Source organism: Trachurus japonicus, chromosome 4 (genome assembly GCF_045865225.1).
Source record: "Trachurus japonicus isolate A0001 chromosome 4, Traja_1.0".
In the NCBI taxonomy this organism is placed as follows: Eukaryota; Metazoa; Chordata; class Actinopteri; order Carangiformes; family Carangidae; genus Trachurus; species Trachurus japonicus.
The window spans coordinates 10,745,359-10,763,569 of NC_140910.1; the positions used below are offsets into that span (position 1 = coordinate 10,745,359).

General features: G+C 42.1%; 1 protein-coding gene across 2 annotated transcripts; it reads right to left on the reverse strand.

The window, feature by feature from the left end:
* Window positions 1–550: 550 nt before the first annotated feature.
* On the reverse strand, window positions 551–18,141 carry LOC146988478 (semaphorin-4E). Of its 2 annotated transcripts, none has more exons than XM_085773848.1 (14): window positions 17,780–18,141; window positions 10,701–11,192; window positions 10,233–10,375; window positions 9,235–9,297; window positions 8,762–8,860; window positions 7,760–7,859; window positions 7,335–7,445; window positions 6,986–7,137; window positions 6,683–6,855; window positions 5,858–6,014; window positions 5,538–5,760; window positions 4,268–4,383; window positions 3,161–3,380; window positions 551–3,028 (listed from the first exon to the last, which is right to left on the reverse strand). In XM_085773848.1, the coding sequence occupies exons 2-14, from the start codon at window positions 10,807–10,809 to the stop codon at window positions 2,265–2,267; spliced, it is 2,430 nt and encodes an 809-aa protein (XP_085629974.1). In that variant the 5' UTR covers window positions 10,810–11,192; window positions 17,780–18,141; the 3' UTR covers window positions 551–2,264. The 2 variants fall into 2 exon arrangements, with proteins under 2 accessions (XP_085629974.1, XP_085629975.1); XM_085773849.1 differs by lacking the exon at window positions 17,780–18,141 and adding an exon at window positions 12,801–13,036.
* Window positions 18,142–18,211: the final 70 nt, after the last annotated feature.

The following is an 18,211-nucleotide window of genomic DNA, read 5'->3' on the forward strand; positions in this document are numbered from 1 at the left end:
CATGGAGGCCAAATAATAAAACAAACATTCAGGAGGAAACTGGAAGCAGGAGAAGCTCCGATTTCTTATTTTGTTCTGACTCTAGATTCCTTCCCTCAGACTCTTCCTGTTGCTAACCATCCATCCATTTTCACTACTCTAGTTTTTCCTATGGATGTAATGGTCAAGACCCATTAGAGTGTAATTATAAAAGAAAAAACAATGAAATGAATTCTTCAACATTTTTAATGCTTTTAAAGAAGATTTCTCATCAAAACATGTGTGAATGTGCACAAAATGACATCTTTTCAAAAGAATTGTACTGTTTTGCAAATGATTTGTCGACACATTTGCAATTTCCAGTTTAGGAGCCACTCATGTATGGGCTAGAGTTTTTTTTCCCACAGAAACACTGCTGCTGTGTCAACAATCAATACTCTGTTGGTTTGTAGTTTTTTATATATCAACTGCGGGATGGTCTATGTATGACATTAGACAACCTTGGCCTTGCTGCATTTTCTCCACCGTATCCCTCATCCTCAGTGTGGAGACGTTCACCATAGCAAAGAGATGCTGTTGTCATATTGATTTATTCAGAAATGTTCAAAGCTACTGAGTGTGGGTTAAAAAAGGCTGTGAGCATCATAGAAGAACTCAGAAAGACAGCCAGAAATAAAAGTAAGAGCAGAAACCTCATTAAATCTTGGGAAGCAAAAGGAAGAGTGACGAACAGGAGAGAGGAATCTAAAATAAAATCTGGATAAGACAGCGCTCTCTGAAGCTTATAAACAACTCAGTGTACTGAAAACTGTAGTTAGCATATAGATTGGCTTAATTCCCTGGTGAAAATGCATCTACGTTAAACATGAAAGCACTTGGAAAAAAAGAAAACTGCACTGGCAATATTTTATTAATTACCTGATCCAATCAATATACATCCTGAATTCATGACAACTATCTCACACTACACTGATGAGTTATTGAGCAGAGACCCACTTCAGCCCTTTCATATCTACAGTACTTGTTTGAGGTGAAACATTGAGTTCTGTCGTTAATAACAGGCGAAGCAGAGTCGGGCGATGTCCTGTAATTTACTTTGGTCTCAGTGTTCCTCAACAGAAACAAACAGCTCCTGGATTACTGTGGACTCAGTGCATGTTCTTCGTTGATATTATCCCACCCAAAAAATCCCACACAGGAGTAACCCTCTCAAGAAAAAAAAAAGGAAAAAAATCAAGACAAGCACGTCAGTCAAACTTTGCAGCAGCATGGCTTTCAAATACATCTGTGTGTTGTGCTAGAGGGAGAGGCATAATCATTACTGACAGCTACATGCGCGTCAAACTCCCAATAAAGTTTATTTTCTTACGAGCAAGGAATGCATTTACCAAAGTTTGACACTTGTTCTTATCCATGTTGTGTCTCTCAGTTGTCTGCCACTGCCAGAAATGTAGCTACACCCACACACACACACACACATCTACATCCCAATGACATGTTGTCTTTTTTGGAACAGAGACTACAGTGCATGCCTGGAATATAACTGTGTACCCATAAACAGCACTAGTTACGCTACAACACTCGAAATGATGACGTAACGTTTGCTGGATTTAGATAATCTCATTATTATCACTTCTCTGTCATAGAAGATGGAGGTATGGAGTTCAGTGTTTTCACCTGTGAGTGTTAGTTGAAACCTTACATACAAAGGTACATCTGTCGGTCATTTGAACAGCCACCAATAAATGAATAGTACAGGGTGTAGCCTACAGATAGATCAATCATTAACAGTCAAGGATATTCTGACTGATCAATGTTGTCTTAAATAAACAGTAGTGTCCGTCCATAAAATTAAAAGTGGCTTGAAATCAGAGGTTAAAGTGTTTTCGACTTGTTCAATGTAGTTGACCATATTTACATGATGACAAAGGTCAAATAAAAACTTCTTTACAACAAATAAATAGTTGAAAAATGGTCTTGGCTGTACACAATATATTACAGTGTTATTCACAATTTACCATTATACAAAAAAAAACATATATATATATTTATTTTTTTAAATGTCTTGTCAGCAGTTTCCTGGAGTGAAAATTCCACCAGAGAGAAAATCAGCTGCCGCGTTAGAGTACAGTAATGATAGTGAATGTAGGAAATTGAAGAGGAAACCAGTCAAAGAAATGTATAATGTGGAGATCTTTCCTAAGAACTGTCCCATGTTAGAAGTGCACCTATAGAACGATGATTAGTGCAGTTTCGTCGGCTTGTGCTATACTATACCTCAGCAGTTAAATCTCTGACTCATCATTTATGTATCCCAGGCCGTCCAGACTTGAAATGTTGGCCATAGGTGTGAAGTGGTGCTCCCCATTCCCTTTGAAGTCAACAGCACAGTGATTATTATTGGCACTGCAAGGTCTCCCAGCCTCCGGCCCCAGGAGCTTTATCTCTGAAGTTCTGTTCGGGATGTGCATGTATTCGCCCGACTGCCTCTTCTCCTCGCTCTCACTGGAGCTTTTTGCAAACTTGAAGCATTCCAAGCCTCCCCGCAACCAGATCCAGAGTATGACCCCCGTCAGGCTGAAGCAGAGCAGGGACAGCAGAGCCACAGCCACCTCCAAACCAGTCACCCTGCCCGTGTCTATTTGAGACTCTAGGGACGGGTCCTCATTGTCCTCGTCCGGCGGTGGACCCGGTGCGGCTGTATTCGCCGTGTGAACAGAGTCGGAGGAATTTCCCACCTCGCTGCTGGGAGTGGTGCTGCTGACCCCCACTTCTGGACCAGGGTGGAGCTGCAAGCGATAAACGGCCACGGTCCTGTTGTACGTCCTGCCGTTTATCTGCTCCACCGAGTCGCAGGTGTAAAGGCCGGCGTCCGACTCAGAGGCACTCAGGATGAGGAGGCCTCCGCTGTAGATGTAGTATTTATGGTTGGAGTGAAGTGTTTGGTCAGAGAAACGCCAGTGGACCTCTGCCAAGTTGGAGTGGAGCTGGCAAGGCAGCTGGACGTTGTTCTCAGGGACCAGGGTGAAGTCCACAGCCAAGACCGGATCTGAAACGTCACACACACACAAACACAAGGTGGTTTCCTCACTGCTTTGCTTTCTAATGAATACAACTGCTGGTTCAAACGACTTCTTCTCAGACTTAATTAATGTGAACGCCGCAATGTGAGGGATTGTACCTGGCTGAGGACACTGTGAGACATCTCCCTCCTTCAGGCTCTGCAATGCAGTGTTTGAGGAGGGGGGTAAGCTGTGTGCTGAGGAGCACAGCTCAGTGGAGAAGTCCCAGGCACAGTACGGATCCCTGGCCAGGATGCAGTCCACACAAGAGTCGTAGCGGCTGCAGTTACTGACTGGCATCTGGATAGCACCAAACTCTGAACCTGCATACAGCTGGCCCTGTGTTTGCACACACACACACACACACACAAAAACAAACCACTTAAAGGGATAGTTCACCCAAAATTCAAATTTCACTCATTATCTACTCACCCTCATGTCGACTAAGAGCTGTGAGAATTTTCAGAGTCCTCCGTTCCTTCTCTGAGTTACGGGGGGGTCCGTGCAGCAGTATTTGTCCATATAATGGTTGTCAATGGATACCAACTTTCTTCATCCAAAAAGACACACCAAAAAACATCCAAATACCTCCACACAGCTCGTCTGTAATGTCCCTCTTGTATTGAAGCCCCGAAATGAGAAATTGTTCCACCGGTCAGTGCAAATCACGTGAGATTTGCACTGACACAGGAAGAGCAGTGAACTGAGACACTGGGAGCTTCCGCTACAAACAAGCTTAAAATATAGACTTATTTAATTTTTTTCGGAACAATTTCTCATGTCGGGACTTCAATACCAGAGGGACATTACAGACGAGCAGTATGGAGGTATTTGGATGTTTTTTGGTGTGTCTTTTTGGACAAAGAAAGTTGGTATCTATTGACAACCATTATGGACAAATACTGCTGCACGGACCCCCCCGTAACTCAGAGAAGGAACGGAGGACTCTGAAAATTCTCACAGCTCTTAGTCGACATGAGGGTGAGTAGATAATGAGTGAAATTTGAATTTTGGGTGAACTATCCCTTTAATGTTATTCCAGCTTCACTTCCTCAGAACGCTCTCTACAGTCTGTTAGTGACACTGACGACACATTCAAATTCAGACTCAAGCTTATTTTGTAATATTTGCCAAGTAAAGCAGCAGTAGCTGTAAAAGACCATATAACTGGTGATGACGATGAGCTAACACACTTCATGATGCATTCTGGGCCTGCACTGTGTTACCTTGCTGGATGAGAGGCGCAGGATGCTGATGGACTCGGTGTTTTCGAACAGTTGAATCTCCTCGATTATGAACATCTCTCCATCATAGTTGACGGCCTTCTGAACATAACCATTGTCTATAGGAGACAAAAATCACCGGTGACATAAAGCAATCATAAAAATAACATTTGTTTTAACCAAGGTTACTGTTTTGATGTCACTCTTCATATCAAAAACATGTGACTTAAAAGATTTGTTCAGTCAGCACCTTTTACAATATGCACAATGATTATGAGACAGCCTTTGTAACGTCTGCTGTCCATCAGCCACTGCAGCCACAATTAATAATGATGGAATAATATCTAATGCTAAACATATTGTAAGTAGAGAGAATAATCTCTCCTCATCTCCTCATAATCTCTGGGTAAGTCTCCTTGCAGCAGCTGCTATAAGCTGCTGATCAGACCAAGTCAGGTTGGAGCTGGAAAACTGCTGAGTCCACTGAATGAACAGAGGCTGCGTTTTATTTCTTATGGGTTAAATATTCCATGCATGAGAGGGAGAGTGCATCATTTCATCTTTAATGAAATGATGCATAATCCCACTGTAAATCCCTGAAAAACATTGTTTTGGTTTTTCTTCATTATTATTATTACCAGGATCACAAGAGAGACTTGGCCAAGATGGCTGCCATGCAAACTGACAATTAATTAAGATGCAGCATAAAACATAAACAACTACATTTATGACATGACAGACAGCAATATAAATGTGCTGGCTTCTCAATACAAGGAAAACAACAACATGTATCATTTACCACATTCTCAATGACAGCACTGAGGGACATTTTCAATGGATATTTAATATGTCTAAATTCTGACTTGCACAATCTTACTGTGAACAAGGGGCTCCCATGTGAGCATAGTTATATTGGTTATTCTACACAATACATTTCTGTATATCCTTTTTTTGGGGTTATTTCTTTTGGTTCAAGGAAGGTGGTGTTCACCAGGAAAATACTGATATATTTCTTATGATCCCTGTCAATCAAACCACACCCACACAGTCCCAATGAAGACTAGCTGATTTGTTTTATCTTAAACTCTGAAAAAGTAATAATTTAGGATTTAAAAAAAAAATTCCATAAAACTTTCAACTTTGATTGATGCCTCCCCAGTCATGAAAATTTGATATTACAGAGAACTGCTGAAATTTTCAGGGGCTTTAAGTTTAATCAACCAGAATATTCAAACAGAAAACTAAGCCAACTTTCAGTTCAACTTTAACTTACCAGTGCCGGTGAACATGACGGCATGCGTCTGTCCATCCAGCGCCACCACTCTGTCCACCACAATCCGAGTCAGAAAAGCTCCTCTCTTGACCAGCAGCGGCTCTCCGCTCATTGGACGAACAGCCTCGTCCATGAGGGGACGGTCTCTGATGAACTGGAGGGTTTTGTCTGGAAGGTCCAGTGAGCGATTCATCCCCATTTTACGTGCCACATTATTAATGCACTGCAACATAAAACCTACAGTTAGTATCGTGGGTTTTGGGGAATATGCCTCGAATGCATCAGCAGTAAAAAAAAAAAAAAAAAGACTTGAAACTCACCGCTCCTGGTCTGGGGACCGGCACTTCTCCGGTGTACATCACCCACTTCACATGGGATGTCTCCACGGCAACAGGTGTTTTAAACTTCCCCTCGCTGAAAATATCTCTGATGGCAGACACGCTGTATGCACACACTGCTGAGACCTGGGACAGGCTCCTGAGGACAGCAAATCAATTCAATTGAATTTTGAATTGAATTGAATTTTTATTTTTGCACAAAGTTAAAAGAATACAACATAAAACATGGTAGGTAACAATAGTCAGTGCAGGGAGAGGCAAAAAGCCACAAGGGGCTTCTTTTTAAGCCTGCACCTTATATTACAGTTTAATGTGAAAAAAACACAAAATAACATGAAAAAAAAAATAGAATAATAATGACTGACAACAATAATAAATATTAAAAAAAACAGAAAATATAAGTGTGTGTGTGGATGTGTGTACATGTGTCCATTAGTAACTCATGAGCAACAACAACAATAATAATGAGAATAATAATCAATATCAAAATACCAACATAGACAATACATTACAAAACAGCAGTTAAATGATCTTTTAAACATTTTTTCAAACATTTCACAGAATTAAACAAACACATTTCTGTTTTAATCAAGTTACTCATCCGTCAAATTAAAGTATTAACTGAGTAATTAATACCTTACATTACAATCAAAACAATGGAACAAACTTCAAAGCTAATAGTTTTGTGTGAATACGGTCAGACACCTTTGTTGTTTCTCCCAACTGACTGCTCTGCTAGATTATCCTATGTCAACACCCACCCTGAGCCATAAAACCACAGGATTTGACCGTAAATGTACTACTTACGACTGCTGGGTGAAGACAGCGTAGAAGACACTGTCCCTCCAGTCCTCATGCTTCAGCAGGAAGACATCCTGGACAATGGGGGGCAGGCTGGGTTCAGGCAGGGAACAATCCAGACGAGCTTTCAGGAACGACGTCCATTTCCTCTGCAGCGTCCGCTGTCCGCCCATATCACCCTAAACACAGCAGGACAGAGCGCTCCATCATGTATTACATATTCCTCTTTAACCACGTCGACCAGACACGTGTCAGATGAGGCTCTCCGGGTGGATGTTTTTGATAGATTGTTAGCTTTCACTCCCATACCTTGCAGACACGGGCCACTCGAGATACTGCAACTTTGCTGTAGAAATCGTACTCCATGGCGTTCTCACTGAAGAACAAGTACACCTTATCATCGTCGCCATCTGCGCTGTCAAAACTTTCACCCACAAAGTCCATGTAGACAAAGTTTGGCTCTGAAACCACAAAACATGTCATGAATACTTGGGATGAGAGAAAAGTCAGATATCAACACTTATCATTAACTGCATTACAGTATGCATCAGCACTGCTGGTGCTACTGCAGTCTGTTTCCTCTAAACCATTCACCTCATCATATAAAACTTTAAATGGGCAGAGGTTTTGTTTTTTTTTTTGCAGCACAGGAACTCACCACTGAGCCAGGAGCTCTTAAACTCAGTGCGGAGAGCCAAGTTTGAACTGCGCAGAACCACAGGCTCAGAGCCCAAGAAGTTGATGGATGTAGCAGAATACAGGTCATTTCCTGTTGGACAGGAAAAACAAAAGAGGACAAAAAATTCCTGGAAATCAATTATTCATATAAAGTTGGAACAATATCACATTTATATGCCAACTAATGAACTGAACCGGCTGCTTTAGTCCAGCTGTGTTGAATGAGTAGGTCGCTGCAGTCAACTAGATATTCTAGGTCACATTCATAACCCCGGTCGGTGCTGTGGCCTGTTCAATCTGCATACACTTATCCTACTCTGGTCTTTACTGTTGGTGCACTTTGAGCGCTCAGCGTTGTTCTGTGCTTTGTTCCCTTTGGCAGCTCAACCTGACTCAGACACTCACCGACCATCAGGGAGGAGTATCTCTGGAAGGGATCAAAGGGACACTTCCCTTTTCCCTCCTCCTGCTTTCCCTGCAGCCTCAGCTGTCCCTCAGCAAACGTCTGTCAGGAACAAAGGAGGAGAGGGAGGACAGAAAGAAAAACTTGTTGAAGGAGGAAAGAGAAAGAAAAACTGACTCACACAAAGTGCGGAGATTCCAGTGGATTCTTATCAGGATTAATGTTTAGCCCATTAACCACAACTTTTGACATTATTGACATTATTACGCACGTATTTTTACAGTGATTGCAGCCTTTTGACTCAGCCATTGTTTTACATGTTTGTCAGAATCACATCTTGGAGTTGCAAAGAACCTGCTTTGGAAAGAAATGAACATCAGGTCTGCTTTTCTTTCTTTTTAATTCCTTTTTTCATTATCTAATTCACATTATTGTCTTGTTCTGCAGTTGCACATAGGAACCGTTTAACTCTCCATAGCAATCCTGTCAAGGGAGCTCAGCCCTCTGGAGATTTGAGATCCGTGCCAAAATAAACTGTACACATGAGCTACTGTGTGTCGTCGAACACAATAAATAAGCAAACGCCAACATTGTGAAGGGATTGGCTTGACCTGTTTTTTAAATCACAACCAAGACACACTTTGGAAAAACAAGAACACGTGTTTACTCTACTAATAAATGAACAGCCATGACGGCTCCAGCGTTATGATTGGCCTCTGCCTAGTGACTGCAACACTGACTGCCATTCTGGTTGGGCGACATTAAGAATAATTCAGGCGATCAGTCTATAGTTTCCCTTTTGTCAACAAACTCCAGTCTGTGTGTCTTCACTTCACTTATCTGTGTTGTACAAAAACACATTGAGCCACAATGAAGACATGTTTCTTTATAACCATGATTATGGGAAACACAGTTTATTTAGTTTCAGTCCCACATACACAGTTGTGCTGCCCACAGACGCTGCTTGTTAAATGCTTTCAACTAACCTCATGTTCTGTACTTACCATATAATCACAGGTGGGGCTAAACGCATTTGTTCCACACACATACATTGTGGTGTCATTCACTCTGTGCAGCGTTCGGATGTAGTTACGGCATTCCACCTGCAACAGGAGCCACCAGAGAGAACGCCAAGGTCAGAGCTTTGTTGGTTCAGCCGCAAAAATACAAACATGCCACATACATTTTCTGACTGCACAGGGTGCCTGGTGACCGAGAGGTCAAGGCTGTGCACAGGCATTTTCTACTCATGACTTTATTTGGGATATCACTGCAAAGCTGTAAGCAAAGCACTTTAAAGTGAAATCTGTGTATAGACTTGAAAAGGAGAGGGGAAAAACTCCCATATAAATGATTTACAAAATTTACAGAGATAGATAGTATGTGGGAGTAAAAACGCTTGCAGTCAACAGTCATCCTTACTGGCCGTATCCTTATCCTGGGAATGAATGTCTGTTTTGAAAGACCTTACACAAACCTCGGCATGTTTTCCCTTGTATGTGCACTCCCTCTGCTTCTCCTCGGTAACCCGCCAATACACCTGCATCAACATAGGGAAAGTGTCTTGTCAAAGCACGCAAGAGTGGTGTCGCAACCCAACAGCCCCAACACGCAGAGGAGCCGCTGCCTGTTTACACTCACAAGTTACAGTGTTTGTCTAACATCGAGAAGACCAGTCAGTGCACCACAGAGGGAAGTACCTGCAGGCTGGGACAGCGCCGGTCCCTCTGCAGTTGGGACTGTTGGACTGTGCAACTATTATTATGAACCAACAGCTGTAGAGTTCAACAGGACCGTATTTCACTAAAAAGAATTCCTCATGCAAATGTACGGGTCAAGTAGACAACACACTGACCTTTGACCAGAATACACTGCGGTTAACTGGTGGCCTGCTGCCATATTAGAATAGTGAAACAGACAGTAAAATATATACAAGGAGTGTAGTTAGTGGTGGCATGGACGGATTTCTGCAGAAGTCCTACGGAGCTAGAAATGAAACATTTCCAAATAGTATCTCAGGAGATGAGTCTGAGGGGTCATGACTTTTTTTTCAGATATGTGCTTTTGCTGATTTTGACCTCTAAAATCCAGGACAAATTAAACATACTGGGTGAAAAAAAAGCTGCTCATAAGTCAACCATATAACCATAACCTGAGATGTGAGGTCACATGAAACGTCATATACTCTTGGATTCGGCACTCAAGTCTGTCTTACTGACTATTTTATGAAAAACCTTCATCACTGCAGTAAAATATCACAAATGTTAAAAAAAAAAAAAGCTTCATTTTTAATCTGGGATAATGAAAAGTTAATGAGTCGTATCATCAAGCAAAGTAGCATCATCAAGTTAATGTAAAAGAAATTTGCAGATGCACATCGGCTACAAACGGGTCACCACTGATCAGCACAGACTGCCACACTCTGCACACTCTGCAATCCGAGTTCTTTCCGGGAGTCACTTCAGTTTTTCTTACCGCCGACTTCCTGACTGAGATGTCGGTGATGTCCAGGGCATATATGGCCTCTCTGGCCCCCAGCAGCAGCACCCCGAGGTCATCTCTCATTAACATAGTGGAGTAGTTGAAGATCCCCTCTTCTTTGAACAACTTCAGATCATCTAAACAGAAGATTGTAACAAAACATCTGCATCACTACGCTGCAATTAGCTGGAAAAAGAGCTCCCTCAGCAAAAAAAAGAAAAGAATTTAAAAGAAAAAAGCTAATTCATTGAAATTCAATGAGGGTTTTCCAACCAGCACAAACTCTAAGCAGTTAAAGCTGTAGTCTTTGTTGGTTAAAATATTCAAATGCATTCTTAGACTGCCACAAGTCCTGGTATTTACTGGAGCAGCCCGGGAGTGGAAACACAGTAAGACCATGGTGTGAGATAGTGGCTCACTGAGGTGCTAAAGGTGTTAACGCAGTGAGAATCTGTGACTTACTCTGGTAGGGGACAGTCTTTCGTGGGACACAGTAGTGAGTGTTGAGTGCACTCAGTGAAACATGGAGCATCAATCCACAGACGATGCTCAGAGCTGAGAGAAGAGACATGGCTCAGAGTCCGGGTTTGGAAGTGTGGAAGAGCTGCACAGTCCAGCTCCGCCAACCACGCAACCCCGATCAGAGACAGATCATGGTCCAAGGTCTCAGTCCAGAGGGCTGCTTAGGCCGTGGTGATGATGTCACTGTCCTGGACATGTGCCTCTCTGGCGTGCGTCAAAGCAGTACCTTACAGATGTTCAGTGCAGATCAGCTCAGCCTGCTTCGATTGAGGATGAAGTCAGCGTCCTGTGTGATGTATATCTATGTTGGTGTTAGCCTCCAGCGCAGTGCTAATGAGCTGCTGGTGTCCTCTGCACAAGGAGGAGCAGCGGCCATGCTGCTGGGCTACTGGTGAGGGATGCTGGTGGAGATCATGTTCGTCCAACCGCCTTCTAGAAGAGATATGAAAACATGTATGAATAAAATGATCAAAGAGACACTTTATTTTCATATGGCAGCTGATTTGCTTCTGCCACCTTATTTCTCTCCTCTCTTTCCTTTCAACGCTTGATGATTCATGTATGATTATTACATGGAAAGATCTGAAGATGCTCTTTTTTAGTGATTGTGCTCTGCATGTGTTGGTGTAGGCAATGGTGCTGCTTCTGCTTCTGCACAATATGAAATATAGACTTCAGATGGTCCTTAGAAACTTTCACTTTCACTTGAAAGTCTCTTGAAGGGCCACTACAGAAATTCTGCTTCGCATATATGTAAAATGTCTGGTCTGATGTTGATGTCTGTATGTTAAATGTATAACTGATGTTTGATGCCACACAGTACTATCTGCTACAGTGCTACTATGCTGTGCAGAAAGCACATTCTGCCAACTTGTTGTGCAGTCCTTAATAAATGAAATGAATGAATGAACAAGGAGATAGATTAGAAATGACAAAAAATAAAGGTGAAGTATCTTCACTTTTAGTGCTTTGGCTGAGATGTTGAATAGTCCAATGGCATTGGGACCAAAGGATTTGGATCTGAATCATACGATCAGGATCCCACAGTTCCAATAGTGCAACTCAAAAGCGTCTTTCATTCACTCTCATGAGGGTTTTATCTGCATAGGTTCGAAAACTCATTTCAGAGCCACAAAAAGACATTAGACAGCTGTTACAGGAAAGTTGAGCAGCATAGTCATTAAGAAAGAGGAGTAAGGATATGACATACTGTATGATATGTGCTCTGCTTATTTGTTTGCTTATCTTTAAAGAATTTCTGTGTACAGTACAAACTGTAAGCACAACAATCATACAATCATGGTCTTACTGTTACATCAGAGAAGCGCAGCATCACTTTCTGTTGAGGCTGCGTGAACTTCGCAGAGGAAACCGCTGTTACGTGAAAGGCTGCAGAGCGAGTGCCACGCTGCCCACCAACCCCCACTCTCTCTTCCTCCTCCACTCTCTGTGTCTTCCTGTCCTCCTCCCTGATAAGAACCTGCTTCCTCTGGGCTCAGCGGGGTTCAAGCAGCAGAGGGGATCACTTCAGGTTTGGGCATGCATACAGATCACAGTGATTCACTGCTTTTATCACGCCATTCCCTACCATGGGATTCATGCTGAATTGAGATTTACCACTTCTTTGGCGAGTTTCTTACTGTTTTTGACTAACTGAGCGGCACAGCCTCATTCAAAATTCATCAAGGCACTTTTATTCCCCCCAGAATAACACACAAAGCAAAGCATACTTAAGAACAGTCGCACAATGTAAAAAAAAAAAAAACAATACTCTTTTTGGTGCACACCGCTCCAAAGCAACAGCACCACGTTGCTGCTTTGCACCTGTTATTTGAATTTCAGCTCACAGAGGAGAAAAAAAACAGCAGATTTCACAGAGATTCTTTGAAACACACACATCGCAGAGTCCTTGCCTGTTGACAGAAACCGAAACGACAGCATCCAAATTTTCCTCGAGAGGCAGCTTGGCACTCACTCCCCTTTGCCTCTGAAAAACCTCAGTTTTCAATGTGCGTTAGCAACAAACTGCCATGCTCTCACCTTGTTGTTACTTGACGCACCAGGGCGAGCCGCTGCACGTATAGGACTGCTCATCTGTTGTCAGAGCACCGACGTCTTGCATACTTTCCCCCCAGGCTGTGAGCGGGACAGGGAGGGAGGGGAGGGGTGGGGGGGCTGGAGGTTGAGCTCTACAACTGAATGGAACGACTGCTGCTGGTTGTTTTTCACAGCGCTTGACAGATACTTCCCAACAGTGCAGACAGGTAGGTATGGCTACAATAATAGAGGAGCACACAGCAGTTGTCCCCTTTTTCTCTTCCTTTTGTTTATCCAGGGTCACACTCACTCGCTGACATGTGCACGTGTGGACAGGGTGGAGTGTGTGTGTGTGTGTGTGTGTGTGTGTGTGTGTGTGTGTGTGTGTGTGTGTGTGTGTGTGTGTGTGTGTGTGTGTGTGTGTTTTGGGGGTGGGGTGTTTGGTGCACAGCTGAGGTTTTTACAAGTTAACAGTCGTGAGTCATACATAGCTGATTTTCTTGTACTAGACCTTTGTACTTTCAGCTTAATGATAAATGTATCTATTTTTTCTACTAGGAAGTTAATTAGCAGGAGATTAATTACTTTATGAACCATTTATCTACAGTTGACTGTTCAGTGTTCACTGAAACTGAAACCAGCCCCAACTGTGAACACTTTTAAATCCAAAAACATTTCTCTTTTCATGTGCTTATAGCTGAGCTCTTTTAAGAACTTCTATTTTCTTTTATTTTACTTTTATTTGCTCTTGCTTTTAACTCTGTGTTTAGTGTTTTGTTTGTTTTTATTCTGTTTTATCCTTCTTTTTTTAATGTTTTGTCTTTATGTAAAGCACATTGAGTTGCCTTGGTATGAAATGCACTATATAAATAAATATGGCTTGCCTTGCCTTGCCTTACAGTTGCATTCAATTATTGAATTTTGGCCAATTATTATTTTGTTCCACTGAAAGGTGAAATTGTCAGCATCATTGGCACCCATTTGTAATCATGTGTGTAACCTGACAAAAGAAAGTGTGTCTATTTAGCTCACACATGTGAAAGGCCAACGATATCATTTTATGTGGCTCTCTTGAGAATATTTCATAATTTTATTATTAATGCCCGCCAGTATAGCGCTCACACTACTCAGACTACAAGTCCTATAATACACTGATTGTAACATCTAAAGTATGGTCATGACCATAGATCAACAAGTGTCAAACCCTATCTGCAAGAAAAGATGCAAAGTATCTGGCATGGACAAAATTGCATAGGAGAGAAAACTAGGCTAATTCTGTGTTTTTTGTTGTGTAATTAAAAAAAAGTATAGTTTTCACATATCTTATTCATATCTTATATTCTCATTTTGCTTGAAGTCACCGCTAATGAAAAACAGAGGTATTTTTATTTTCATTCATTATATTCTTATTTTATTTTTATTTAGGAGACCCACACCTCTTGTTTTTCTTTAATCTATCACTCTTTCCTCCATCTATTGATGTTAGCATGCTAATCGCCAGTCAGCTACCTTCATCACTTTGCAATACCAACTCAGTTTAGCACCCAGTTTACTGCAAAGGTACCACTGATTAGAGAATTTATTATAACTTTTTGTTCTTATAATGACAACATGATGAAATCTTGTTGAAACTGAATGCTAATATTGGCTAGCAATAGAAAAACGTATAAATGACTCGAGATTTGTGTTGTGTTGAGAGTGTGTTGTGAATAATCCATTAAAACGCATGAATAAAGGAAACTTTTTGTCTTGCCAGATATGATCCCATGTTGATATGAAGGGTCCTCATGTTATCCACCTTTGCTGCTCGCTTTGTCCCGTTTTAATTAATCAGGAAGGACCCTCCCATGGACTGTTTGACCCCTAACCTTGTGGGAGTAGGCAGCAAACATCACGGCCAAAGTCCATTGTTAATTGCTTTCTAGGCTTATTACCTTATGACTTGATGGTGTCCTGCAAAGTCACTTATGAAGCTTTATAAACGACACACTTTCATTATTACTAGTAAGCCATTAACAATTCATCTACATGTGTAATGGCTTCTTTGATTAACTTTTGACACATTTTCATTGTTTCTCTGGCTCAACTCTCGGCTCTTTCTCTCAGGATGATTCATCATCACCACTTTCACACTTCAGTGACCAAAATAAAATTAACTGGCATCACATCAGACGTGCTCTACTCCAAGGAAAGGGTACGCTGTAAGAGGCTGGCGTGAAAATTTCAGGAACACCTTTTGTTTATAAGGGATCAATGTTGATTCCAGTAAAGCCAGTAAAACCTGCCCAGGGATCAGTTATTAAACGCTGCTGTAACACAGCTTAAAACAACTTGAAATTCTCCTCTGTAAGACCATACAGCACCTCAACACCTACATCTCATTGAAAACATTAATATTGATGGCTGACATTGTGAAAAATACAGCAGTATCTGTATGCAATGAACAACACAACAAAACATTCTTGTCTTGAAAGTCAACCTGACATCTGAAGCACTGGTTGCATGTAAATACAGCAACCACACACTCAGGGAAGATGAACTTCTACAGAGCAACAGCGTTGACTAAAATAGTGTCTTTGCATCTCTGTAAATCCAGATGTAAATGTGTGCATATATTTCCCACATGCACCTTTCTAAAATGTTAGCGCTGTGGCTGCTGGTGGGTTTTTACTCATCAAGCAGATGAATATGTGACTGTGGGTTCAAAGGCTGCACACAATCTAATACAATACAGTGAAGAAGCCCTCCAGCAGTATCTCTACATACTCCAACCACTTGAAGCATGAGGATATTTATAGCCTGCTCAGGAGCCTCCATGATATCTACAATACACTGTGATTGGAGTCTCTCTGTAACAACGTGCTGCTGCATACAGAATAAAACTCCAAACATGCACGGACAAGCTCGCTGCTGTCATCACTGAGTCATAACAAATCTAAATCTAAAAAGCCGTGTGAAGAGTCACACAGCTGGAGTGAGCCGTGGCTGCGTAAGCCCGCATACGTCTTCATTTGTATGACTGTGTGAATATTGTAGGGCGAGGCGTCCTCCGGCTGTAACTGATTCACTCGTGCAGCCAACTAACTGATCTGCAGGGTTCATGCCGGTCAAGCCTGTGGCCGGGTTAGCTGACTGCTCTGCTGCCTGTCTGGTGTCTGCCAGGCTGCCAATCTAAACGTAAGCTGAGAAGTGCACAAGCGGAGCCGGCTGGCGAGCTGGCTGTGATACAGTATTCCATCACAGGGGCCTAAACAGGAAACCGGTTGTGGGAGGGTGTTCACCTTTGACACTCCTTGTGTCACACAGACTCTGTTGTGAAACACACATTGGAAAACACACCCCAGTTCAGCCCTGGGTTATATTTGTGCAAGCTCAGACGGACTAAAACAAACCATTCTTTTATCATAATGACAGTTAGCCGACCACCTTTTGTTTTGATGTACAGAAGAGTTGTAATTTGGTGAAAACAATACTTCAAAAACATGGTGTGTGTACAGTTTTCAAGCCTGCAATGGTGTGTATCATTAAACTAATGGACAGGTAACAGACTAGTCACAGCACTTCACACAACTAAAGGTGACAAGCAAACAACAGAACGAATAGCTATGCAGCGGCCTGTTGTGTCTGCTCTGACAAATTACTTGTCATTGATTAGACAAGTTTGCTTGAGTGTAAGTGCGTGCTTGAATGCACACACTCACACAAACACATGTTTGCACAGCTATCCCTCATTGTCAAACCCTCACCCACCCAAACCTTGACCTGCACCTCAGCCCTGTACACTGGTCCCGACTCCAGACAAGGTCAGTGTTTGTCCTGCCACACAGTGGGAACAAAAAAAACATGTACACACACTCTCTCTCACACACACACACACACATACACACACCCAGGCAAGTTCCAGCAGGAGCTTCTGCACACAGGGAAAATATGAACACACAAACACCTCTGCCTGCTCTACCAGTAACATATGACAGGTTCACAGACACACAGCAACACCCAGGGAAACAAACTGTGGGGACGACATCCAATAAGAATTACCAAGGAACTGATTTCATGACTGTGTCAACTCTAACCAGTATAAACAAGAGCTCCAACTACCAATTAAATCCCCTATGTATTAGTCTAACTTGAAATGAATCACAAAAACTCATCCACATCTGAAAATAGCAAAATAAATAAACAAAATAAATCAGATGCTCAAATAATTAGCTTATTGCTGCTAAATCATTCAAAATATCATGTCTTGAGGAGATGATTTGTTTACTTCACACCTGCATGTCAGGTCTGTAGCTTCATCACATTGTCCTATAATTAGCTGCAGACTCAGTGTTAGAATACCAAGTCATAGAAACAACAATAAAGGTGTGTTATTTCCTGCTATGGTTCCACAAACATATTATGTTCCCCGTCTACGTGCCACAGGTAATTCATGCTCTCTGAGCCTGCAGCAGAAACACACCAGTATCAAGAGGAAGTGTCAAGTGTGTACAGACATACAGACAATCGTACAACATAAAGGAAATGTGCATCATTGTCAGGTTAGACCACAGAGTGCCAGTGTATTATCTGTGGCATAGCTGTGTGCAGCTGTGCCTCGACACCCACTGACCCCAATGAGCTGCAGTGTGACAGCTAATATTGGGCAATCCCCCTGTGATTTCGAGCAAGTACAATGACAGCATTCAGCATTTAGTAGAGATCCTCTGCTCACTCAGCCACACACACATGTATCATGAGTTGGATACAACACACACACACACAGCAGATTATCACTTTCACTCCCAATGAGTTACAATGTTCACAAAATGAAAACTTAACATATTTATTTAGAGAGTCTGTTGAATTACTGATGTGTTTTTACACATGACTGAGCAACAAGAAACTAATGTCCAAAATTAAAATACGCTCAATTCAGGTTTTCACAAGTTACTGATTTCTGACTTTTTATGGTCTAATTTACTACTGCGTGATGTTTTTACCTGGTTAAAGTCAGGAGATTCAGTGGTTGCTCGCTGATTCTTGGTGGATTACAGAAAGAGAAAGCTGGACACAGTGATAGTATAGCCTGCTGCCTTGCTGCCTGCCTAGTTTAGTTAGTGGTTCACAGAGTGACACTTGTAGAAGCTGCAGCTACCAGCGACATGACAAGTTTGACCCCCCCTCCCTCCGCTCCCCCCAACCGGTGTCACCAACACCATCTGCGGCGCTTAAGTGTTTGTACGACATATCCTACTACTGCTTAGTCTAGCTCTTGGCTGCTATTATTAGATTGGGATATCCTATAATCTTTAGATAAGACAGTGAAGTTACAGAGTGCTGCCTTTGCTCCTCTCAGCCCCGCTGCCAATCCAATTCCCACGATCAGCCCCCAAGCTCCGTGGTGAGAACAAACCAAAAAAAAGGTAAAGGGG